Here is a 20,516-nt window from a genome sequence, read left to right as displayed (position 1 = left end):
CTGGGGCATCATGCCACAGACATGTAGCATGATGTCTCACCCAGTTACATTATCCTGACACCAGGACGACCAGTCCTAACACTAACCCTTTAATGCTGAGCACCAAGAGAGGCAGCTGTTAGTACCATTTTTTAAGTCTTTATGACTCGGCCAGGGATCGAACCCATGACCTCCCGCATCCGAGGCAGGCGCTCTAACCACTAGGCCACAGGAGCGGTCTTACTAGACAAATCAAATCCCCTGAGCATTTGGATTGTCTCAACAAATATATTAATAGCAAGCACCAAAATGAGCCATACTGCAACCTCCTAATATTCTGGTTAGAACTCGACAAATTTAACTCACATCAGTTCAGTTACAACTCAATTACATAACTGTTCGGACATCAAGCTGTGGAAGAAAAATCCTGGGGTTTTCCCCGACTTTCATCAATATTTGCAAAATGCAAGGACTTTTCATGGCTGGAAAAAAAAATGCATCATTTCTCCCGACTTTTTTCGGATAGTGTGGGAACCATGTATATACATGTACAATACTTAACAAATTAGGGAATGTACTACATCAATGTAAGTTGTCAATATGCAAGTGTATTTCAGACTAGTTTTATCTTCAGTTAATTAAAAGGATGTTTTTTTAGCCCTCACTTTTATTACCTCCCCCCAATCTATTTTTGGTACATGCATTATTTTCTATGGACCGCAATCGTGTTATAGCAGGGTTACATTGTAGTTTGTGTACCTTGTAGTAAGCCTTGGCATTGCTGACCATCAGCTCTATGTCCTGGGTCAGTTGGTCTATCTCCTCATACTCATCAGTCTTCAGCTTCTGCTGGATCTTCAACAGGTCAATTGGGGTACTGACAACCTCATAATAGTCAGCTGCTGTCCTGTTAATAAAGAGTGACACCCATTCAAATATAATTAAAAACATAATTTGTAAGACCTTTGAAAAACATGACTTCTAATCATCTTTTCAGTAATCATCTAAATAAGATAAGTTTATGTTTTAGACTGTAAAAGTTCTTGCAACTTACCATTTCCAGTCACCATAATAAGTCTTCTGGTGTCAATGTGACTTTCCACTCAGAAATAGTAACATTAAACTTTTAAAGATAGCTGTTGTAATGGCCATACTGGAAGTCAGATTAACACTATTCTGATTCAGAAGATACTAGATTGGGGGGGGGGGGGGGTTTCTAACACCAGTTTTCAGCACATGACAGGCTAGGCATTTGGCGAGTGGTCACAATATGGCACTCTTCTCAGAGTATACAACTGACATTTATTTGCCAGACTTGATATAGAGTTTTGCATTTAGGACCAACTGGATATGATAAGTGTTTTAGTGAAAACCCCGTATCAACAGGACCAACAATTCTTGAGTAGATATAAAATGTCTTTCAAGATGACTGCCTATGTGGCCAAATTGGATGTTAGATCAGCATAATTTTCATTTAATACCACCTAAATAAACACAATAAGAAGTCTTCTGGTGAAAACCCAATGTCAATATGACTTTACAACTTGGAGAAGTAGCGATAAGAAGATTTTGAGAAAGTCATATTATATGTCGGATTCGCACAATTTTCATTTAACTAGACATCATAAGAAGTCTTTCAGTGAAAACCCAGTGTTAAGGACTATCCATTTAGTAGGAGTAGTGATAACATGATTTTGAAGATGGCCACTGTCAAGGCCATTTTGGATGCCCAACTAGCACCATTTTCATTTAGAATTGAGGCCTTGAGATGAATGTGTGAAGTTCTGTGACAATCCTCCAAAACATTCAGGAGGAGTAAAATAAGTCCAATTGGGCCTAATATCACTCACCTATGTAGTTAACACATTTCCACAAATGCAAATTCACACATGTATAGAAATTGTACAGATAAACAAAAGCTTGGAACATACAGTTGCTACAATGTCTATAAATGTCAGTACCATTTATCTTCTTTTGACAGAAAAAGGACAAGTCATTTATACAACCAGCATCATTGTCCCCTGGATTTCTCCTTGCACATGAGGACTAGGTCTGGATTCAAAACTCAGAACTGCTGTCAGCCCTGCCCCTCAAATATCCCAACCCTCTGCCCCCACTGTCTACTTAAACTGAAAAAATTTGCATCTTTTTAAACACTATATCATTCTCTACACATCTCATTAGTTAAACTGGTTGTACAGTAGTCCCCCTCTTATAAGGCCACCCTAATGCAGCAGGAAAGTGGCCTTATAATGAGGGCAGCCTTTCTAGAGGGGGATGACAAATGCGAATAGTAAACACATATGAAAAAGTCACATGTACATTTAATTCTAAAACATTTAATATTTTCATTAAAAGATCAGATGCATGTTGTGAAATAAATGTAAAACAAACTGTGTCATCATTTTCGAAAGAATGATATGAATAACCATTGATATAGTTCTTTATAATTATGTTACAGATCACGTCATCTATCACTTTGTTGGTAACAGTCTAAAAAACAAACCAGTCTTGTCACAATTAAAAATATCCTTGCTGTCATATCCCCTGCATATATCGTGTAGTCTTTTGTTCCAATCTTCGACAACTTCATTATTAACATCTCCACTAAGGACAGAATGCTCAATATTGTGTCACACTTGAAATCTGTGCAACCATCTGTTACTTGCGGTAAAGTTGCCGTATCCCAATTCAACTGACAAAATTGTTGCTTTTTCTTGTCATTCAAATCAGGATACAAATGTCTCCTGGCTCAAACAATCTTCCTTTCTCCGTCCATTTCACCTTTCCACTTCTGCAGAATTGTTTCATTATCTTTCACGATATTGTTTATCTGAGTCTTCCTGACATTAGTTTTCTGCAAGGATCCTCTCCCACTTCAGTTTAATTACTTTCACTTTCTCTTCTAAACTGAGAATTTTTCTTTTACTCGATGATATGCTGATCTTTTTGCAGTAAGTTATTCATGTTGCCAACTACAATACTGTTAAAACAATTTTGTTTGCTTCTAACCAAATTGACATGTGTTTTTAAAGGAAGTGATCTTGTCACGTGATTCGTTAGTCGCAGTCTGGTACCCTATTGTTTTTATACATTTCTTTACACTAAGTGAGAGCAGCCAAAACGGCTTCGATGTGTACCATTAACATCACGCAGATCTGACCTCGTGGCCGTTAGGATTCGTAATTTTGACAATTATTGTCAGCAGTAATAGCCACTGATTATCAAAGTGAACAAGCTCAACATTTTACTAAGGGAAGCCATAAAGGCTATCAAACCATTTTCCTGCTGACTTGTGTATTGTACATCGATACTGAAACTTCTCAGCTGTTACTACTGTTCAATAATTGTAATCTTAACAATTATCAGAGTGACTAAACCGGACATCTTATGATAACACAGCAGTAAGGCTAATTGGATTACATGTACTTACCCTTTTGTATGGATTAGAATTAGTCTTTCTCAGTTTTTATGGAATAAATTTTGCTTCTCGTGAGGTGTAAATGATATAATATTAACCTTAGTGGTACTAGTGCTTTACTCAACACTTCTTTCAGTAACGAAAACCTGACATCGGGAAACAGAAATCGGATTACTAAACACACGTTATGAATAAAATACTGGTTCTGGATACATATTCAAATAAAATGTGGCCGCTTGTGAGGGGTAAATTTTATATTATTGCACTAATATGCTGGCCAGTGGTCGCGTTAGCCGGGTGGCCTTTCATGAGGGGTAATTTTGAATACAAACTCGTCGGTGCCAACAGATTCTGGCCATAAGGAGCGGGTGGCCGCTGGTCAGGGGGGCCGTTCAAGAGGGGGACTACTGTATTGTATTCTTACGACTGAATCACTTCGTTAGAATAAACTGGTGACAGGTACATGACCAAATGACATTAATGCAAGTGGTCAAGTTCGAAAAAGTCATTAAAGTTCACTAACCGTCAAGATCACTTTACTTGCTCATTAGGCCACATTAAATTATAAGTGTCAAAGCCTAAATATTCCAGGTTAAGCATCAGATTAATGCCAACATAAACATATGTGATTGTGGAATGTATCTTAGGAGAAATGAGGCTGTATATAAAGGATGCCACTCCTAATCAAACTTGTCCAAGATCTCAATGGAATAAACTTTTAGAAGAGATTTAATCAAAAGCTGATCAGAAATATGGCATCTTCAGTGTTCACATGCTCAGCTAATCAGAGGCAAGATCACCTCAGTAATATGAGTGACTGTTGCTCCTAATTGAACTCATCCAAGATCTTCATTATATGTTTACAAAACTATTAGCTCCTGAGGGTTCATAAGCTCAGCCAATCAGATTTAAGATCACCAAATTAATGTGTCGATGTTGCTCATAACCAAACTTATCCAAAATCTTGATACAGCCTCTAGTGTGTTCACAACATGCTGATCAACTCATTAATATGTGTGCATGTTGCTTGCAATCAAACACCTCTGATATCTTAACAATATCAGAGTACATAAAAAAAATCTGATTTGAAAAATAAGACCTCTGTAAAAGCGTTTACAAGTTCAACCAGTTAGTTTCAAGATCACTTCATTAATTTGAAGTGGATGTCTCTCATAATCAAACTCATTGATATTTTGATGACATAAGCTAACACACCAAACCTGATCAGGTATATGACCTCAAGTGTATTCACAAGCTTGTCCAATCTGAAGCAAGATCATCACAAGCCTGGCCAATCTGATCACCGCATAATGTGTGTGGATGTTGCTCATAATCAAGCTCATCTGATATCTTAATGATATAAGCTTCAGGGTTCATACAGCTGTTGGTGACAAAACTTCCAGACCTTTTCCATACTGGTTAAAAAAAAATTCCAGACCCCTCTGGCATAGTGTACATAGTTACTTACAAGTTGATCTACTACAAGTCAACCCACCCACCCCTTTCAGGGCTATAAAAAGCCAACTTCTTTGAATAAACTGGAGTTCAGCTGTATTTTGCAATCAGATCTGTGTGATGGGATGACTTCATTAATGTCAGTGAGTCAAGAGTTGCACATTGGAAAAATAAACAAGCCCAACTGGATGGATGGATGGATATACAAGTATTAGATAGATATGAACAAAAATGATGTAAACAAAGTAAAATATAATTGTACTGTCAAGTCAAACATATCAAAAATAAAATGACAGCTAAAAATGTTGTCCTAATTAAATGTTAAAATCCATAATGCTTGATGTTTTAAATCCATTTGCATGATAACTCCATGAATTTTTTAAGACTAAGTAATTCACCAATTCATAAATCAAAAGTTAACTGTACGATTGTACCTATAACTAGAAATTAGAATTAATGATGGGGGGGGGGTAACAATATATATATATATATATATATATATATATATATATATATATATATATATATATATATATATATATATATATATATATATAGTCCATATGTATTTAGTGTTTCAGTTCTTGTAGTTTACGATCAAACACTTCTTCCAGAGATTTCCATTCTGTATCTTTTCTTTGGCAGCTCTCCTCAATGCATTTGACTCAAAAGGATTGAAAACTGTCAAGTTGCCTCTGCCTTCTCCGACTTCACTAAACTTTATTTATTTCTTTACTACTTTTCTTGTCAGCAGATGTTTTCTTCATTATTTTCCTCATCAAGAATGCTAAATATCATTATCTACCTGATGTGGCCATGATCAGCAGCTCTTTGCCAACAGTGAACTTCTGAACACCTCCAAACAATTTCTAATGGTCTTTCATTACCCTCCTGGCTCTCTATGTATTTCAGAGATACTGTATGCAGATTTTGTTTACTAAGAAACATCTTTCAACTGTGGCTTGCCCATGCGACAGCATTAAGTTTTCTTTTGGCCACTTGCCAGAGCTGATAGAACTCATTTGGTCATACATCAGCACATCCTGATGAGTCTCATCTTCCACAAATTCTTTAGATCAAAGGCTCATTTCTGATGCTTTAATAAAACCCTTGTATTGTCAAATATATTGTCACCTCAGCATAGCTTGACATGGTGGGAATCAGTCAAAATCTGCAAACATCTTTCCATCTGCTGCACACATTGGTCAGGGTGGCTCAAAATATGATGAGGTACAAGCCACGACAGGTTTCTAACGAGTCCCTACTAGAGGGGGGCCATTTCCAAAAGCTTTGAAATGGACGCAATAAGAGATTTCTTTGCATATGCATTTACATGGCCTTTTTCCTAATAGCTGCTTTTTTGCCACAAGCTCCTTCATCACTTTATCAGCCAAAAACACAACATTCACATCTGGTGTAGTTTTCTGGACCAGGAATCCATAATCTTAATCTTGAGTAGCCTGGATGAAGTAGTGGCAGTATTCATTATATCCACCATTATAAATCTGTCCATGAGTATCTTTATGGTGTTGCTTATATCCTGGTCCAAGAAGGGCACCATTGGAATATCATTTGGTATTTGCTTAAGAAGTGCAACACATCTGTCATTATAGACAGGAAAATGTTTGCCTTCACTAAACAGTGCATCAGTGTAACTACTGGCCACAATCCCAAATGATCTGCATTTGGAGTGGATAACTTCATGCTTGACTGCCGTAACGTACTTCTGCATGTCTGGCCAAATCTCAATGACCCTCTCAACAACATCATCATTTTCAACCCTTCTGTGAAAGCAAAATCTCTTTGGGAAGATGGAAGATCCAGTCACTTATGTAAAATCCTCACATTAAGCAGGTGAATCCTTAAATAGCCAAAACAAAGAGGTCATTATATTTTCAATGTCCCAATCTGCTAAAGCCTGAAAGCATTGTGAACAAAGTGTAGTCCAGAGGTTCCAATGTTAATAAGATCTGGGCCTGATGATCAGCTCAAAAAGATCAAATACCTTCCAATTTGGTCCATCCAATGAAAGTTGTTTAATTCCTTGAGCATGCATCCTTCAACTTATGGAGATTGAATGCATAGGCATTGCCAAGGAATTCAGAAATATTAAATCATGTTACAACACAGCCTTCATCCCAAAATCTCACATCAACATCTGCTTAGCCTGTAAATTTGCATTTAAGCTCTCATCAAAAGGTATAACATAATCACTGGCTGCTTTCACCAACAGTAACCTAAATACGGCACAATACCAAAAACTGGCCAGCTAACCACGTATCCTTTCTTCACATGCAAACTTGCTGAGAACATCACACCAGGAAACATCTTCTTGAACAAGATGTTCTTTTTTAAAATTAAAGCTCAAAATGTGTAAAAACCAAGGAATCCAGAATACTGAAATACATACTTCCAGTTTTGCTGTTGCATCATCCAATGTGCAAGAATCAACTAATTAATACTTAACCTAAAATCAATTCAAATGTCATCCAATGATCTCAATTTATAACATACACAACATTCTTCAATTGTAGAATTTTTATTGGCTGCATTTTAATCTTGGGTGGTAGAGCTGAGACAAAAATAAGTTATACATACATTGTTCTTTCGTCCATGCTGGCTGAAAATAAACTCGAAACTAAAACTTATAAAGACCTTCTTGCTGCCACAAGACTCTTGCATTTCTTACCACTCATGCAGCTGATCAAAGCTGCTTCTCCCTTGTTTGAAATATAAAACATTTTTTGACAAGTCCAATATATTGCTCTCTTATTTGAGAAAGGACCTCTGGCAACCCAGTGCCTGAATTTCTCTTGATCCAACCACTTATTTGAAAATACACTTTTCCCCATCTTCTAATATCTGTGTACATCACATACATTTGCAGAGTACAATAAATTCTTGCTACAACACAACCATGTGATGCACAGAACAGCCAGACTAAATTCAAGTGAACAAATAAGCATGCGGTATCTGCATGATTTAAAATAGTATCGACCAATCAAAAGTGGGTGATAGGGCACGCATGTCTCACCAAGACTGAACCGGTCTGCACCAGCTGACCATCTGAACACACAAAGATAAACATTGACTCAACACATGAATAAAGTTCAAGCAACAAAAGAATTAAACACAGCAAGCCAAAATTCCATACTTTTTCCAGATCAGGAAAAAGTACTGTTTTGCCCCTGACTTTTCCAGCATCTGTACAAACCACTGAAGCTTATAAAGTAACATTAAAATCTATTCAGAAGTGGAACCTCTTGAGTATGCACACGTTTCCAATAATAGTTACTAGTATACCCTTCATAAATATCTGAACTTATTGCAGGCAAACTGCTGATAGTTTATACCTGCGTTTTGGAGCCCGTATAAAAGCCTCACACAACAGATGTCCATCTTCTGACTTGAAATTACGGATTGTCTCATACAGCTCCTGGCAAATCTGCATCTGAAATAATCATAAAATCAATGTCTCAAAATTAAGGCTTATCTTTTCAGCTAATAGATATCAGTAAATTTAAACAAATCCACTGGATAGGAAAATATCCAGTGGTCATTATCATAGTGGTCAATGGACATGTGCCTGACTAATCTAAGTAAATTCATTAAGGTATAGCAAGGTTGTCATATATTTCATATTAAGTAGCATGTCTTTCTCCTCTTTTTTTTTTACTGGATTGTCACTGCAATTATTAAAATTGTATACAAAGTTCTCATTTTTAATATAAAAAAAAAGTTGCAACATTTTACATCCAATCATTACCACAGCACACACCACATAAATATATACACACCATTCCCTCTATAACTTGCACAAAACAGCGTTCAAAAAAACACAGACCAACTATAAGCAAGGGTGAGAGTTATTGAGGAACCTATAAAAAAAACTCAAAGGAAAGTATTGGGGGAGGGGTGGCAGGTTACAGTGTTGAATACTCATTTTATGATCATGTGCAAATTAACCAAGTCAATATCTCTTAATAACGTTGTAGTTTTTTTCTTCACAAATGCACATAATTTCTGGATAAACTATATTCAAGAGATCATGAAAACAATATTCGACATCATTTCCATACACTTAGCAAGTGTACTGCTAAACACATCACATCACTGCTTTTTGTACGGAACAGGATACATTCTAGTTTTATTTAGAAATTACTTCAATATCCATCTCTTTCTTCCTGATCCACTCTGTTAAGACCCCTACTGAAATCAAAATCTTTAAAAGATGTTGCCTCCAGTTGTTCATTGTTTCTCAGTTTATTCTGTTCTGTTTCTTATATGTGTATGAATATTGCACTGTTGTGAGAACCCCCTTTCACAACTCATTGTCTTTTGGATAAGTCTGCTCATAAATAAGATTTGTGACTAATATAAGCTCTGCCAGAATTAAACTCTCTCTACTAAGCACTCTACTGTCAACTATGTCATATTTACTATTCAATAATGCTGTATTAAGATTTAAAAACCATTCAAGCCATTGTCTACTTGTTCAAACAGGTTATTTTTAATTTTAAAAAAATATCTTTACCTTTAAGTTTTATTTGTTTACCACTCCGGTGGCCTAGTGGTTAGAGCGTCCACATCAGATGTGGGTTCGATCCCCGGCCGAGTCATACCAAAGACTTATTTTTAAAAATGGTACTAACAGCTGCCTCGCTTGGCTCTCAGTATTAAGCAGTTAGTGTTAGGACTGGTCAACCTGGTGTCAGGATAATGTGACTGGGTGGGACATCATGCTAGGTGTCTGCGACATAATGCCCCAGTGACAGACATCACTATAAACTGCCACATTGCAGACATCATATTGATAAGCAGACATGATTTTGGTATTCCAAAAAAAAAAAAACTGAAAATCTGAATGGGCGGTTTGGAGGGTCATCCCCCAACGGGGTCTCGAGGGACAGCGCCGCTGATCCGGGGGTCCAAATAATGCAATTTACAATCATAAGAAACTGCTCCTGGGGCAACTTATGCTCATAAAATATAACAAAATAATCATTTGAAAAACTAACAAACTTACAAAAAAATTTCAACTTGACTTGAATAATTTCACAATATTTATTGTCACATGAATTTATTCTCCAATACTATTGGTGCTTAAGTTAGTGCATGTGCATGTCAGTGTTCACATCGTAATTAGGTCAAAATAATTTCTCAATTTTTGCAGCAAATATATTATACTTCTCTCTTTTCCTAACAAATCTGTAAAATAAAAACCCAAGTACATCAACTATATAAAAATAATCCCATACATTCACTTGTCTTTTTCTCCAATGGACACAACCTGTTGATATTCCAGTCCAGCACTTTTTGCGTCTTTGGCTAAGATTTGTATAGCCTTTCTTTCTGACTGACTTTTCTGGCTCATGTGCAATCATTTCTTTTCCTTCTCAATGACAGCCTTTTTTCCTTTCAAGCTGGTGACAAGCAGTGCGCATATTCTGAGAGAGAGTTACATCTGTTCTCTTGTGCAAGAAATCTTTCTTCTTATAGTAAACAACAGCACTTTTTCCAGTGCCTTCTGAGCTTCAATTTTTCTGTATGCAGCTTCTTTTGTAGGTGCTGTTCCAAAATCTTCCAACCGCAATTGACGAAGAGCAGAGGTCACAAAATGCCAGTCCTCTAGCATTGCGTTTTCTTATAAACTGACCAACTAAATTTCCATCAACATTTCACTCCAGCCATTCCCATTTCCATACGTTTTTTTTAAACCTTTATTTAAACTTCTCATGTCATGATCTCTCTCAACAACTCGGGTCACCATTTTTTGTGCTGCAAGCAGGCTTCTTCTTTCCATTGCCATCAGTTTCCATTACACGAAGATTCATTGGATGAATTTAAACTTTTGACCAAGCAGAATATTCTTTATGAGAGTTGTGGGCTAACTAATATATGAAACAAATACGTTACAAGGGTCGTTGCGAAACTGGACCGAACACACTGTTTAAAAAAAAAAAAAAATTAGAGATGATAAAAAAGTACTATATCAAGAAAAATCGGATTCAAATCAGGAGAGAAAACGGAATTCCGCTTTAAAACAGAGGAAAATCATGTCTGAATGTGACTGAAAATTGTTGATGCTACGTTAAAAATCCAAATCACAGTTTTATTTTTACACTGCTATTTATTATACTAATTGTAACCTTTATATTAGGCTTATACAGTCTTGTAGCACATGATCCCACAAGGCTAAATTGTGACAAGAAACAAAAAGTGCACTCCACTTTTAATTTGTCTGTATTTTAATTTGGTTTGTTTGTCTGCTTTTTCTACATTTAATTTTAAGATGCTGCTGAAATGAGGGGTTGACCAGCTTGTCATCTGTTTTTGTCCATCCAGCATGTACATTGGATTCTATTTAACACTACTTTTGGGTTCAAAATCACTCACTGTTATCTCCATGAACTCTTTCCCAGCATCTAAAATATGGTACACTTCCTAATTTTAAAAAAGTTGTCTATATTACTAAGGTTAGAAAGTATTTAAAGAACTAAATTGTCATGTATAGATGAACCATGCTGGGAATTGGCTATTTCTGGTCTTCTAGATAGCCTGTATTATAAATACGCATTTGCAAAACTACCTTGACACAAGGTTCAAACTTCACCAGTGTTATGGGGCCCAATGTGCCAATCAAATTTAGTTTAACAACCACTGATACCAAGACAAAGAAAGCAGATGTGTAAACAGTTATGAAAAAAAAAAAGTCAAAAGAAGCGTTACAATATTCCTACCATTTCTACAAGCACTGTAAAGGCGAATGGATGAATAAAGTTGTAGTCTGCACTGAGTACATTTTCATGTGTGACTTCAATTTGTAGGAGTTCTTGCACATCATTACTTTCCAAGTGCACAGATTTGCACAAGATTTTGCAACAACCATGAGACTGCGTTCCCTGGGAACATATCTCCATGATAGTGGGCAGATCTGTACCATTTTCATTCAAACCAATTAAATATTGCAACTTGGATATTTTTTGTGTGTGAAAATCCCATTACAATATTTTCATTCATACAAGTGATAATATTTTCAAGACCGCCATTATGGTGCACCCTGATGAACACCATTTTCTGAGCCAACTACATATTGCTAACATAGCATCTCTGGACTAATATCCATATTATTTTCAGGATGGACTTCATGGTATTGTCATCCATTTAGACAAAATAGCTGTTAGTTAGAAGATTTCAACAAATCTGGAGGTCACATTTGCATAATTTTCATTTATGACCAACTAAACACTATACAACCATCCCTTTAACATGAGCAATAACAAGAATTTCGCAATGGTCACCTCTAATAAACACCAAATTTCTTTAGTACCAACTATACAACACAAGCCTTTTAGCAAAGATCACATGTAGAAATGACCATCGGTTTAAAAAAATAAAAATATTTTCAAGATGGATGCATGGTAGCCATAATGAATGTCACAACAGCATCAATTTCATTTAGCTAAAACTACACACAATAGGTCTTGTGGTGAAAATGATTTTGGTATTCAAAAAAAGAACTGACAAAGTACAAATGAAGTTTTGTTTGGAATTGCAGCTTAGGAAGAGATGGATGCCATGAAGACCATATCAGATGTCAAATTGGCTCCAATTTCATTTTGAAAGCCTGCAGAAGAACTTGCATCTGGACTAAAACCTTCAGTCTTGAACCAGCAATTTGATTAGATGACAGTTAAGTTTTACTGCATTTTAACCAATCAAACAAATGTCTTAAGACTGGAATTTAAGACGTGAAACCCTTAGTCTGCACCCCTGGAAATCAGACAAATGAAGTTCCAAGTAAAAGGAAGTCCCATTGTGAACTGCTATGAATAACATCATAACTTGATTTGTGTAAACTTATGATAACTATAATTGTGCAGAATATCATCCATATGCAGTTCTTACAGGATCATACTGCAGGCACCGTTTTTTACGCTTGCTTTGGAGTGTGGGCGTTGGAGACCTGGATTGGCTATCTTCTCGAGAATCTCCTGTTATAGTCCGCTTACGCTTTGTTGGCATTTTGGCTAAAAGAAATAATAACAAGATTATCAATAAAAATATAATCATGCCTTTAGTGCTCCAGAAATGCTTATTTTTAAACAGATTTTATAATAAAAAAACAATGACAATATCATTTATAAAAAAAAAACGCATCTCTATATTGTTCACTTATTTCTTTGTATTTTAGCCTGGCATTATTTAACAAGACCACATGACTGATCATTTGGATCAAACTTGGAATGGTACTATTATATACTGTAAGTGGTCAATACACAGGGTTCAAAACGAACATAAATTTAGGTTAAAGTGAGATCAACAAATGTATAAAACAGTCAGTCATTTAAAACAGGCATTTTAAGATACATCTGAGATAAATAATAAGAAAAATGAAAAAAATGATTCATTGCAAGTTATGAAAACATTAAAATATTTATTTTGTAGGCTGCAGCAAAAAATTTATCAGAACCCTGGTACCAATTCAACAGGACACATATCTAGTATAGGAAATTTCAGCCTAATATCTCTATAATAGAAAATGTTACTAGCTTTTGAGAAACCTCCAGTGTAAACTGACATATCTGTGAGTGAACAAATCAATGGTACCCAGGGATCGTCCTGGGCTTCGCCAATGTCGCAAATTGCGATTATTTTTCCTTATTGGCAACAAAAATATCCCATCTGGCGATTTTTTTTGGCGACAGACTTTTTGGTTATTTAATTTGTACATACAATCATGGATTTGGACTGGATAAATTAAAAGGGAGAACGAAAGGAAGCCACAAACTTGACTAAGCAATGCATTGGAATCAATCTGTTACACAAACGATCCTTTGTTCGTATTGACAACTCCATCTTTAGAGTGCATTGTTACATCATAATCTGCTTATGCTGACATCTGGGCTGAGTACTGTATGCTGTGATACAGTCAATCATGCTACCGAACTATACCTACAACTGACCAACTTCTGAAGACGCAAATAGAACAGATACAATTAACTGAATGGCTAATCCTTCTGTTTTTTTTGTTTTTTTTACATATACCAATACAATAGTTTTGCTGAACCTTCATAGAAAACTGATAACCTTTGAAGTACTGACTACTGTGTATAAATACAAAGCAAATAGAAAAAATCTCAATCACAATTATATATGTCGCCAGTGTAGCATTTTACTCATTGATCTTTTTCTTTTGCCATCAGTCCCGTGTTACGGCTGCAGAGACTTAAACTCCGCAACAAGAAATAGCAAAAAAAAACAGTTTTGCATAATTAAAAATAATTATTTCTCAAAATACAGGAGTGAAAGAATCCCTAAATTGGGTGTGAATTTATGCTTATATATATGGTCCAATATTGCCAGGTGTTGACTCGTGTAAGTTTCATTCGTGGGAATGGAGATCCTATTTTGCTTGTCAAGAAAATTTATACAGCATTCAGTGATCATTCTTGGGATTTAGGAAGCAATTCACTACAAGCTTTGTGAAGCTAGCCATGGGGGGGAGGGGGCTGCTGAGAGACTACTGGTGTCACCTGTCAGCACTGTAGACTGTGAACGTGGATTCAGTAAGATGAACCTCATAAAAATGACATCAGAAATCTCTTGAGAATTTAATGAGAATCAGCATGTACAGATGTGAAAAATTAGACTTTGAAACTGCATTCAACAAGTGGGCAGCCATAAAATCGCGACGGATCTTCATGTAACACTTTGTAACATTTTGTTAATGCTTGTTGTAATTAAAGTATTAACTAACCCATCTTTTGTCATTTTCATTGTCTGTTACATAAATAGACTAAATTAACACTTGGAAAAATGTATACTACTTGTTCTGGTGACACTTTTTGAAAATTGGCGACAAAATATTGAGGTTGGCGATATTTTTGGCGACAGCTTTTTAAAAGCCAGGACCATCCCTGGATACCCCTACCCACTTCAACTGGCCATAATTTCAAAAGTACACCACTCCCTCGATAACTCATGAACCCGCTTATAATGCGAGGTCAGGCGTGGATCCCATTTTTAAGCTAGAAAATAGCAAAAAAACTGATCCCTATCTGTTAAACTTGAAGAAAATCGCGATAAAAATTGGCAACAGAAACTTTGATGTATGACTCGTTTTACTGTCGAAAACCTGGAAATTTATATCAATACTGTGAAATATCAAATTTAAAAATAAGTCTTACAATTTTTTACCTTTTCTTTCCAAATGACATTCTTAGTACACCGCAATTAACAATATGCAAGAAAATTTAGACCAATGAAAATGTCACTTGTGCCAAGCGGAGGCAGTAATTTAATAAATAAATACAAATTAAATATAAAAAAAATTATCTATTGAAATTTGTATTCTAGTTCTATCTTTTAGTTCCTTTTAAGTGTAATCATCATATATGCAATGTGTACTCTTGTAATTAAACGTAAAATGCATCAATCTACAGTAACAGCTATACACGAGCGTTTCTCTGAGAACCTAATTAAGTGCCAGCTGTGTTTTGATAACTGACTTCTGGAAGTATTTGTTGTATTGTTGCACTGAATTAATGGCTGGCCTCCTTTGTATTATCACATTAATTATGTCTTTTGAATCAAATAAAGGAGGTAGAATAAAACAAAAGTTAAAAGGCACGAAAATCCTACAAACTAAGAATCTATCGTATGTCGGGTGAACTCACTTCATTTGATCAATCGAACACTTAGAAATGTTATTGTGTATGTAACACTAACTACCTTAAATTAAGCGACTCTTTCATAACTGTGATCAAAGAAAACAAGCCAACCAAGCGAAATAAATACTTTGTAAAATAGAGAGCTTGATTTCACAGATACGGACCATTGTGGGCAAGCGACTTTTAGAGAATTCTTGAACTGGCAATTAGAGATATCCTCAAGTATGATAACAAGTATCATTATTACTTCCAATGAAATCACGACATCAATACTGTACTAACTGAACAATACAAAAATTGAGTTTCAACGTAGACGATTATCTCACTAAATAAATGTCACGTATATTTTGAAAAAAAAGGAATCTTGTTTGGTGGTGTATGAACAGTTAGTCTAGTTCTCTGCCCTGTGTTCTCCCGATTTGGCAGGATAATATTAAACACCACTATGTGAACCAGACTCATTAAGAAAACAAAAAGCTGTGATGTAATACACAGATTTTTTTCGTATACACGTGATGGTTATTGAAATCAGTTGGAATGATCTTTCATATGCTGGAAATTTTTAAAATAAATGTTATTTAAACAGGATAACGAAGAACTTCATGAGAAAAACAGCGTTATTAAAAATTATTATTATTCATGATTGTAAAATGAGGATTCAGTCCATGAACAGCCCAGTTCCCTAAAGCCGCTCCCCCCATGGTTTTCACAACGTCAAAGTGATTTTGTTCAATTTTTGGAGGTCCCTCAGTAACTCGCACCTCGCTTATTATGCAGTCTATGTTTATGGACCCCGTACTACGCGAGTTATCAAGGCAGAAGTGTAACTGGAATTTTGCATGCGGACAGCGTTTTTTGGTTTGTTTTTTTTTTACCGATATGTGCACTTGGAACACATTTCATCAAAAGTGAAGATGGTCACCTAGGAATATTTGTGGATTTTGGGCGATATAGCATGAAATGAATGACCCAATATAAACAACAGTGTATGGGTATGCAAGAAAAGTTACCAACAGCTTCCTGTGGATCAGCAGTTCTTCCCAGGTTCTTCCACCACCGTTATACTCTCTGCTAAGTATAGCCTATTGTGCTATAAAAAAGGCATTAAATCCACAACAATGGTGGGTAGTACAGAGGGGTGTCCTTTTACTCAAATACATCATTTCTAACATTAAAAGTATATTTATATTGTGTTATTTAAACAAAAATTAAGTTATATGTGTCAAATATTAATATCGTATATTAATAATCTTTCAGCATTTTACTGATCATAATATGATGGATGTAGTTCTCAAACGAAATATAGTTTAAACGTAAGTTAAATCCATGTTAACTGATTTCATTATTTAGTACCTTTGCTATTTTTGTGCATCGTAATAATTTAATATATTCATTGTTATGTGTGTATGTTTATCAACTACTTTCTTAACCAAGTGTTTTGAAGGATTCTGTGATTACTTGACCCACTCAAGTCAGCCTATTAGCGTTCTTGGCCTACCCAAATCAATCCATAGCGTACTAGGCTCATGATTTATCTAATAGTAATGTGGATGTAATGATCATTTTCCAACTGTCCTTTCATTTCTTCACTCTTTGTAAGTTTCTTTTAATGGTCATTTTTTGTAATAGAAATATATGGACAGAATCATAATCCCAGATTAATGAACTTATATACTTATAACCAACATTTTAAAACTCCTTACTGTGTCGCTATGCTAAAATTCTTAACCGATTTGAAGGGAGCAAGTGTTAACTCTACTACTTGTGATTGATAACATGTGTGAATCTGATATTAAATGTGCATTTCCCATCCGAAAGAAAGACGAAAACTCAATGGAAATGTTATATCTTATAGATGCAATACTGTTCAACTAAATTAAACATTTCATGAATTTCAGTTATTATTATAAACTAATATAACACTCCATTATATTCTTTATTACTTTTTGGGGCTTTCAAGAAACAAAACAAAAAAGTTCATCAAATAATTGTATCCTTCCATTTTAGTCTTACATATACCATTTATGGACACAAATCATTTGCAGTACATTTCAATTGTTAATTACAGTGCTCTAGCTATTAACAGAGTAGAGGCAAATCAAGTCAACAACAGAGAAAGTGGAGACTTAAATGTTTACATTCATCAATGAATGATTAAAAACAAATCTACATATATAAATATACCTTCCAACTACCTTCTCTCCAGTCAACCTTCCGGACATATTAGAAAATTTCTTCCGTGACAAAGTACAAACCATTAGAGATAAGCTTGACACACAATTTCAACTGACTCGTCGTCACCATACAGTTGGGATACAGAATTTGAGTGGCAACCATTAGCAGCATTTGAACCTGTCTCTATGGATTTCGTACGTACAATCCTGATGAAGAGTGCACCAAAGTCATGTGAACTTGATCCAATTCCAATGTCACTGCTGCTTGAGTGCTTGGATCCAATATTGCCTTCACTAACTGATGTTATTAATACCTCTCTCTCATCAGGGGAATTCCCATCATTTTTCAAAACTGCCATTGTAAAGCCTCTGCTGAAGAAACCAACACTAAACCATAACGATTTAAAGAACTACCGCCCAGTTTCTAATCTCCCATTCATATAAAAAATCTTAGAAAAGGTTGTTCTATCCCAGCTTGTATCTCATCTGAATTCAAACAGTCTTTTTAGCAATGTACAATCTGCATATTGCCCTTGCCACAGTACTGAAACTACTCTTCTAAAAGTAGTTACTGACATTCTCTCTGCATTGGATAATAGAAAGATTACAGTCCTCACCCTCCTTGATTTGTCTGCAGCATTTGACACAATAGACCATGATATATTACTTCACCATCTCCTGCATGTATTTGGCATTCATGATACAGCCTTACTGTGGTTCAAGTCCTACTTGGTCAACAGGACACAAATTGTATCTGCAAATGGAATACACTCCAGCCCAGTTGATCTATGTTGTGGTGTTCCACAGGGGTCTGTTCTTGGACCAGTTCTCTTTATTCTATACACTCAGCCGCTCTCAAGTGTCATAGATCATCATCCAGTGTCTCACCAACTGTATGCTGATGATACCCAAATATATAAATCTAGCCACCCAACTGAAGTTGAAGCTACCATCCAAGGTGTAGTGAGGTTCATTTCTGATGCGAAATCATGGATGACATGTAACAAGCTGCAGACGAATGATGATTCTCATTCACATCCTTTACCTCAAACAATAAATATCGGCAACACCAACATTAAATTCACATAATCAGTATGAAAACCGAGGTGTTACTCTGGACAGTACTCTCATATTGCACCAACATGTCATGAACATATGCAAAGCTGCATATCTTGAGCTGAGACGCATCAGCTCCATTCGCAAATATCTTTCAGTTGATGCCACTAAAACACTTGAGTGTTCATTAGTACTTTCAAGACTGGACTATTGTTAACTCAATTCTGTCTGGTTCATCTCAATATCTACTCCAGAAACTTCAAAACACAGCTGCTCGGATCATACATAGAGTACCACGATCAGAGCACACCTCCCCGCTGCTCTGTACCCTCCACTGGCTATCCATTCGATCCAGAATCAAACACAAAATTTGTTCTCTTTGCTATGTTTCACTGACGGACTCTAGTCCAACATACCTATCTGACCTCACCCATGTGTACACACCATCAAGATACTTATGCTCCTTTTCTGACAATCGTATACTCATTATTCCCACTATGAAAACAAACTTACAAAGTCATATGGACAGCGTTCTTTTGCATACCAGGACCCAGCAACATGGCATGAATTTTCCACTGATCTTAGACACAAAGACACAGTGATCACATTCAAGAGTGCTCTCAAAACTCACTTATTCTGACTGCAAAAACAAAATTAAAGGCCTAATAATGTTTCCTACCTTAAATATTCTCAGCATGTTTTTTATTTGTTTTCTGATTTCATGGTGTTTGTAATTATATCATATGTTTTTAATCTTATAGGTGTTGTCTAATGTTGTAAAGCGCTTAGAGCTTATAAAGAATAGGCGTTATACAAAGTCCTCATTATTATTATTTCAGTGCATTTGAGTAAAAAGAAATGCTGATGGTGCAGGAAATTGAATGCATCCGATGGTTTTATCAAGAGATCATAAAGACTCATTTATACAGAAACATTCCATTCTTTTATTTATTAAAAAAAAAATTCTCTGGTACTAGAAGAGAATGATGATTGTTGCACCCCCACCCCTCATTTCTACATCACTGTTCTAACCATAGGACAACATACAGATAAGCTGAATCTGTACTACTGAGCGATAGCAATACGTTATTTGCTACATTGCAAGAGTGATATGGGAAGCATTATTCGTTGTTTCATTATGGTGCTGCAACTGGCGCTCCAATATCGATTTTTAGACAAAGAAAATTGATGAACCAGCAGAGTACAACTGCATTCTGTTAATAGCTATAAACTTACCAGACATTCACAAAATAGTAAAAATGACTTTGCACCTAAATGTAAAGTACTTCTAGTTTAGATATGCACAATGAATTATGAGGCATAATATCAAAATTATTCTTATTTTCAAGCACGAAGGAGACGCTTCATAGATGCCGCCATTACACGGTGTTTTTATGCAGACTGGTTCTCTTTCAAGTTTCATGGCTTGTCGTTTGTTTTGTTGTTTGTATTTTCTTTTTCTTTTTTTTCTTCATTTTTGTACTATCTTACCAAACCAGTCCAAAATTAAATCTTAGCTTCAGTAATTATCAGAAACGGACATTGGTTTATCCAGAATGTTCCAGGACTACTCGACCTTAGCAGAGTCGAGGCATTAATGTTCTCGGCCCATAACGAACTGAATCTATCTAAGTCGGACCATAATATTCTCGGCCCATGGTAATGGGTCAGAATGTTTTTTTTTTTTTTTTTTTGGAGGGGGGGGCAACCAGACAGATGCCTCCCCCCTACTTAGCCAAAGAGTAAATGTTTTTATGT

At 35.8% G+C, this 20,516-nt stretch overlaps 1 protein-coding gene across 10 annotated transcripts in view; it reads right to left on the bottom strand.

Moving 5' to 3' along the window:
- The window catches only part of LOC149796142 (protein polybromo-1-like), a 228,871-nt gene extending 208,576 nt beyond the window's left edge, over positions 1-20,295 (bottom strand). For 2 of the 10 annotated variants that reach the window (XM_089966062.1, XM_089966070.1), the window contains exons 1-4: positions 19,995-20,290; positions 12,764-12,885; positions 8,209-8,306; positions 739-886 (exon numbers count right to left, since the gene is read on the bottom strand). In XM_089966062.1, the coding sequence (XP_089822188.1) occupies positions 739-886; positions 8,209-8,306; positions 12,764-12,885; positions 19,995-20,001 (375 nt within the window). In that variant the 5' untranslated portion in view covers positions 20,002-20,290. Of the gene's footprint in view, positions 1-738; positions 887-8,208; positions 8,307-12,763; positions 12,886-19,994 lie in introns of all 10 variants that reach the window. The other 8 variants (XM_089966060.1, XM_089966063.1, XM_089966069.1 and 5 more) reach the window with 7 other exon arrangements.
- Positions 20,296-20,516: the final 221 nt, after the last annotated feature.

The sequence above is a fragment of the Sinohyriopsis cumingii genome, chromosome 7, assembly GCF_028554795.1.
Source record: "Sinohyriopsis cumingii isolate HCF-2022 chromosome 7, ASM2855479v2, whole genome shotgun sequence".
Taxonomy (NCBI): domain Eukaryota; kingdom Metazoa; phylum Mollusca; class Bivalvia; order Unionida; family Unionidae; genus Sinohyriopsis; species Sinohyriopsis cumingii.
This window is presented reverse-complemented; position numbering and strand designations above follow the sequence as displayed.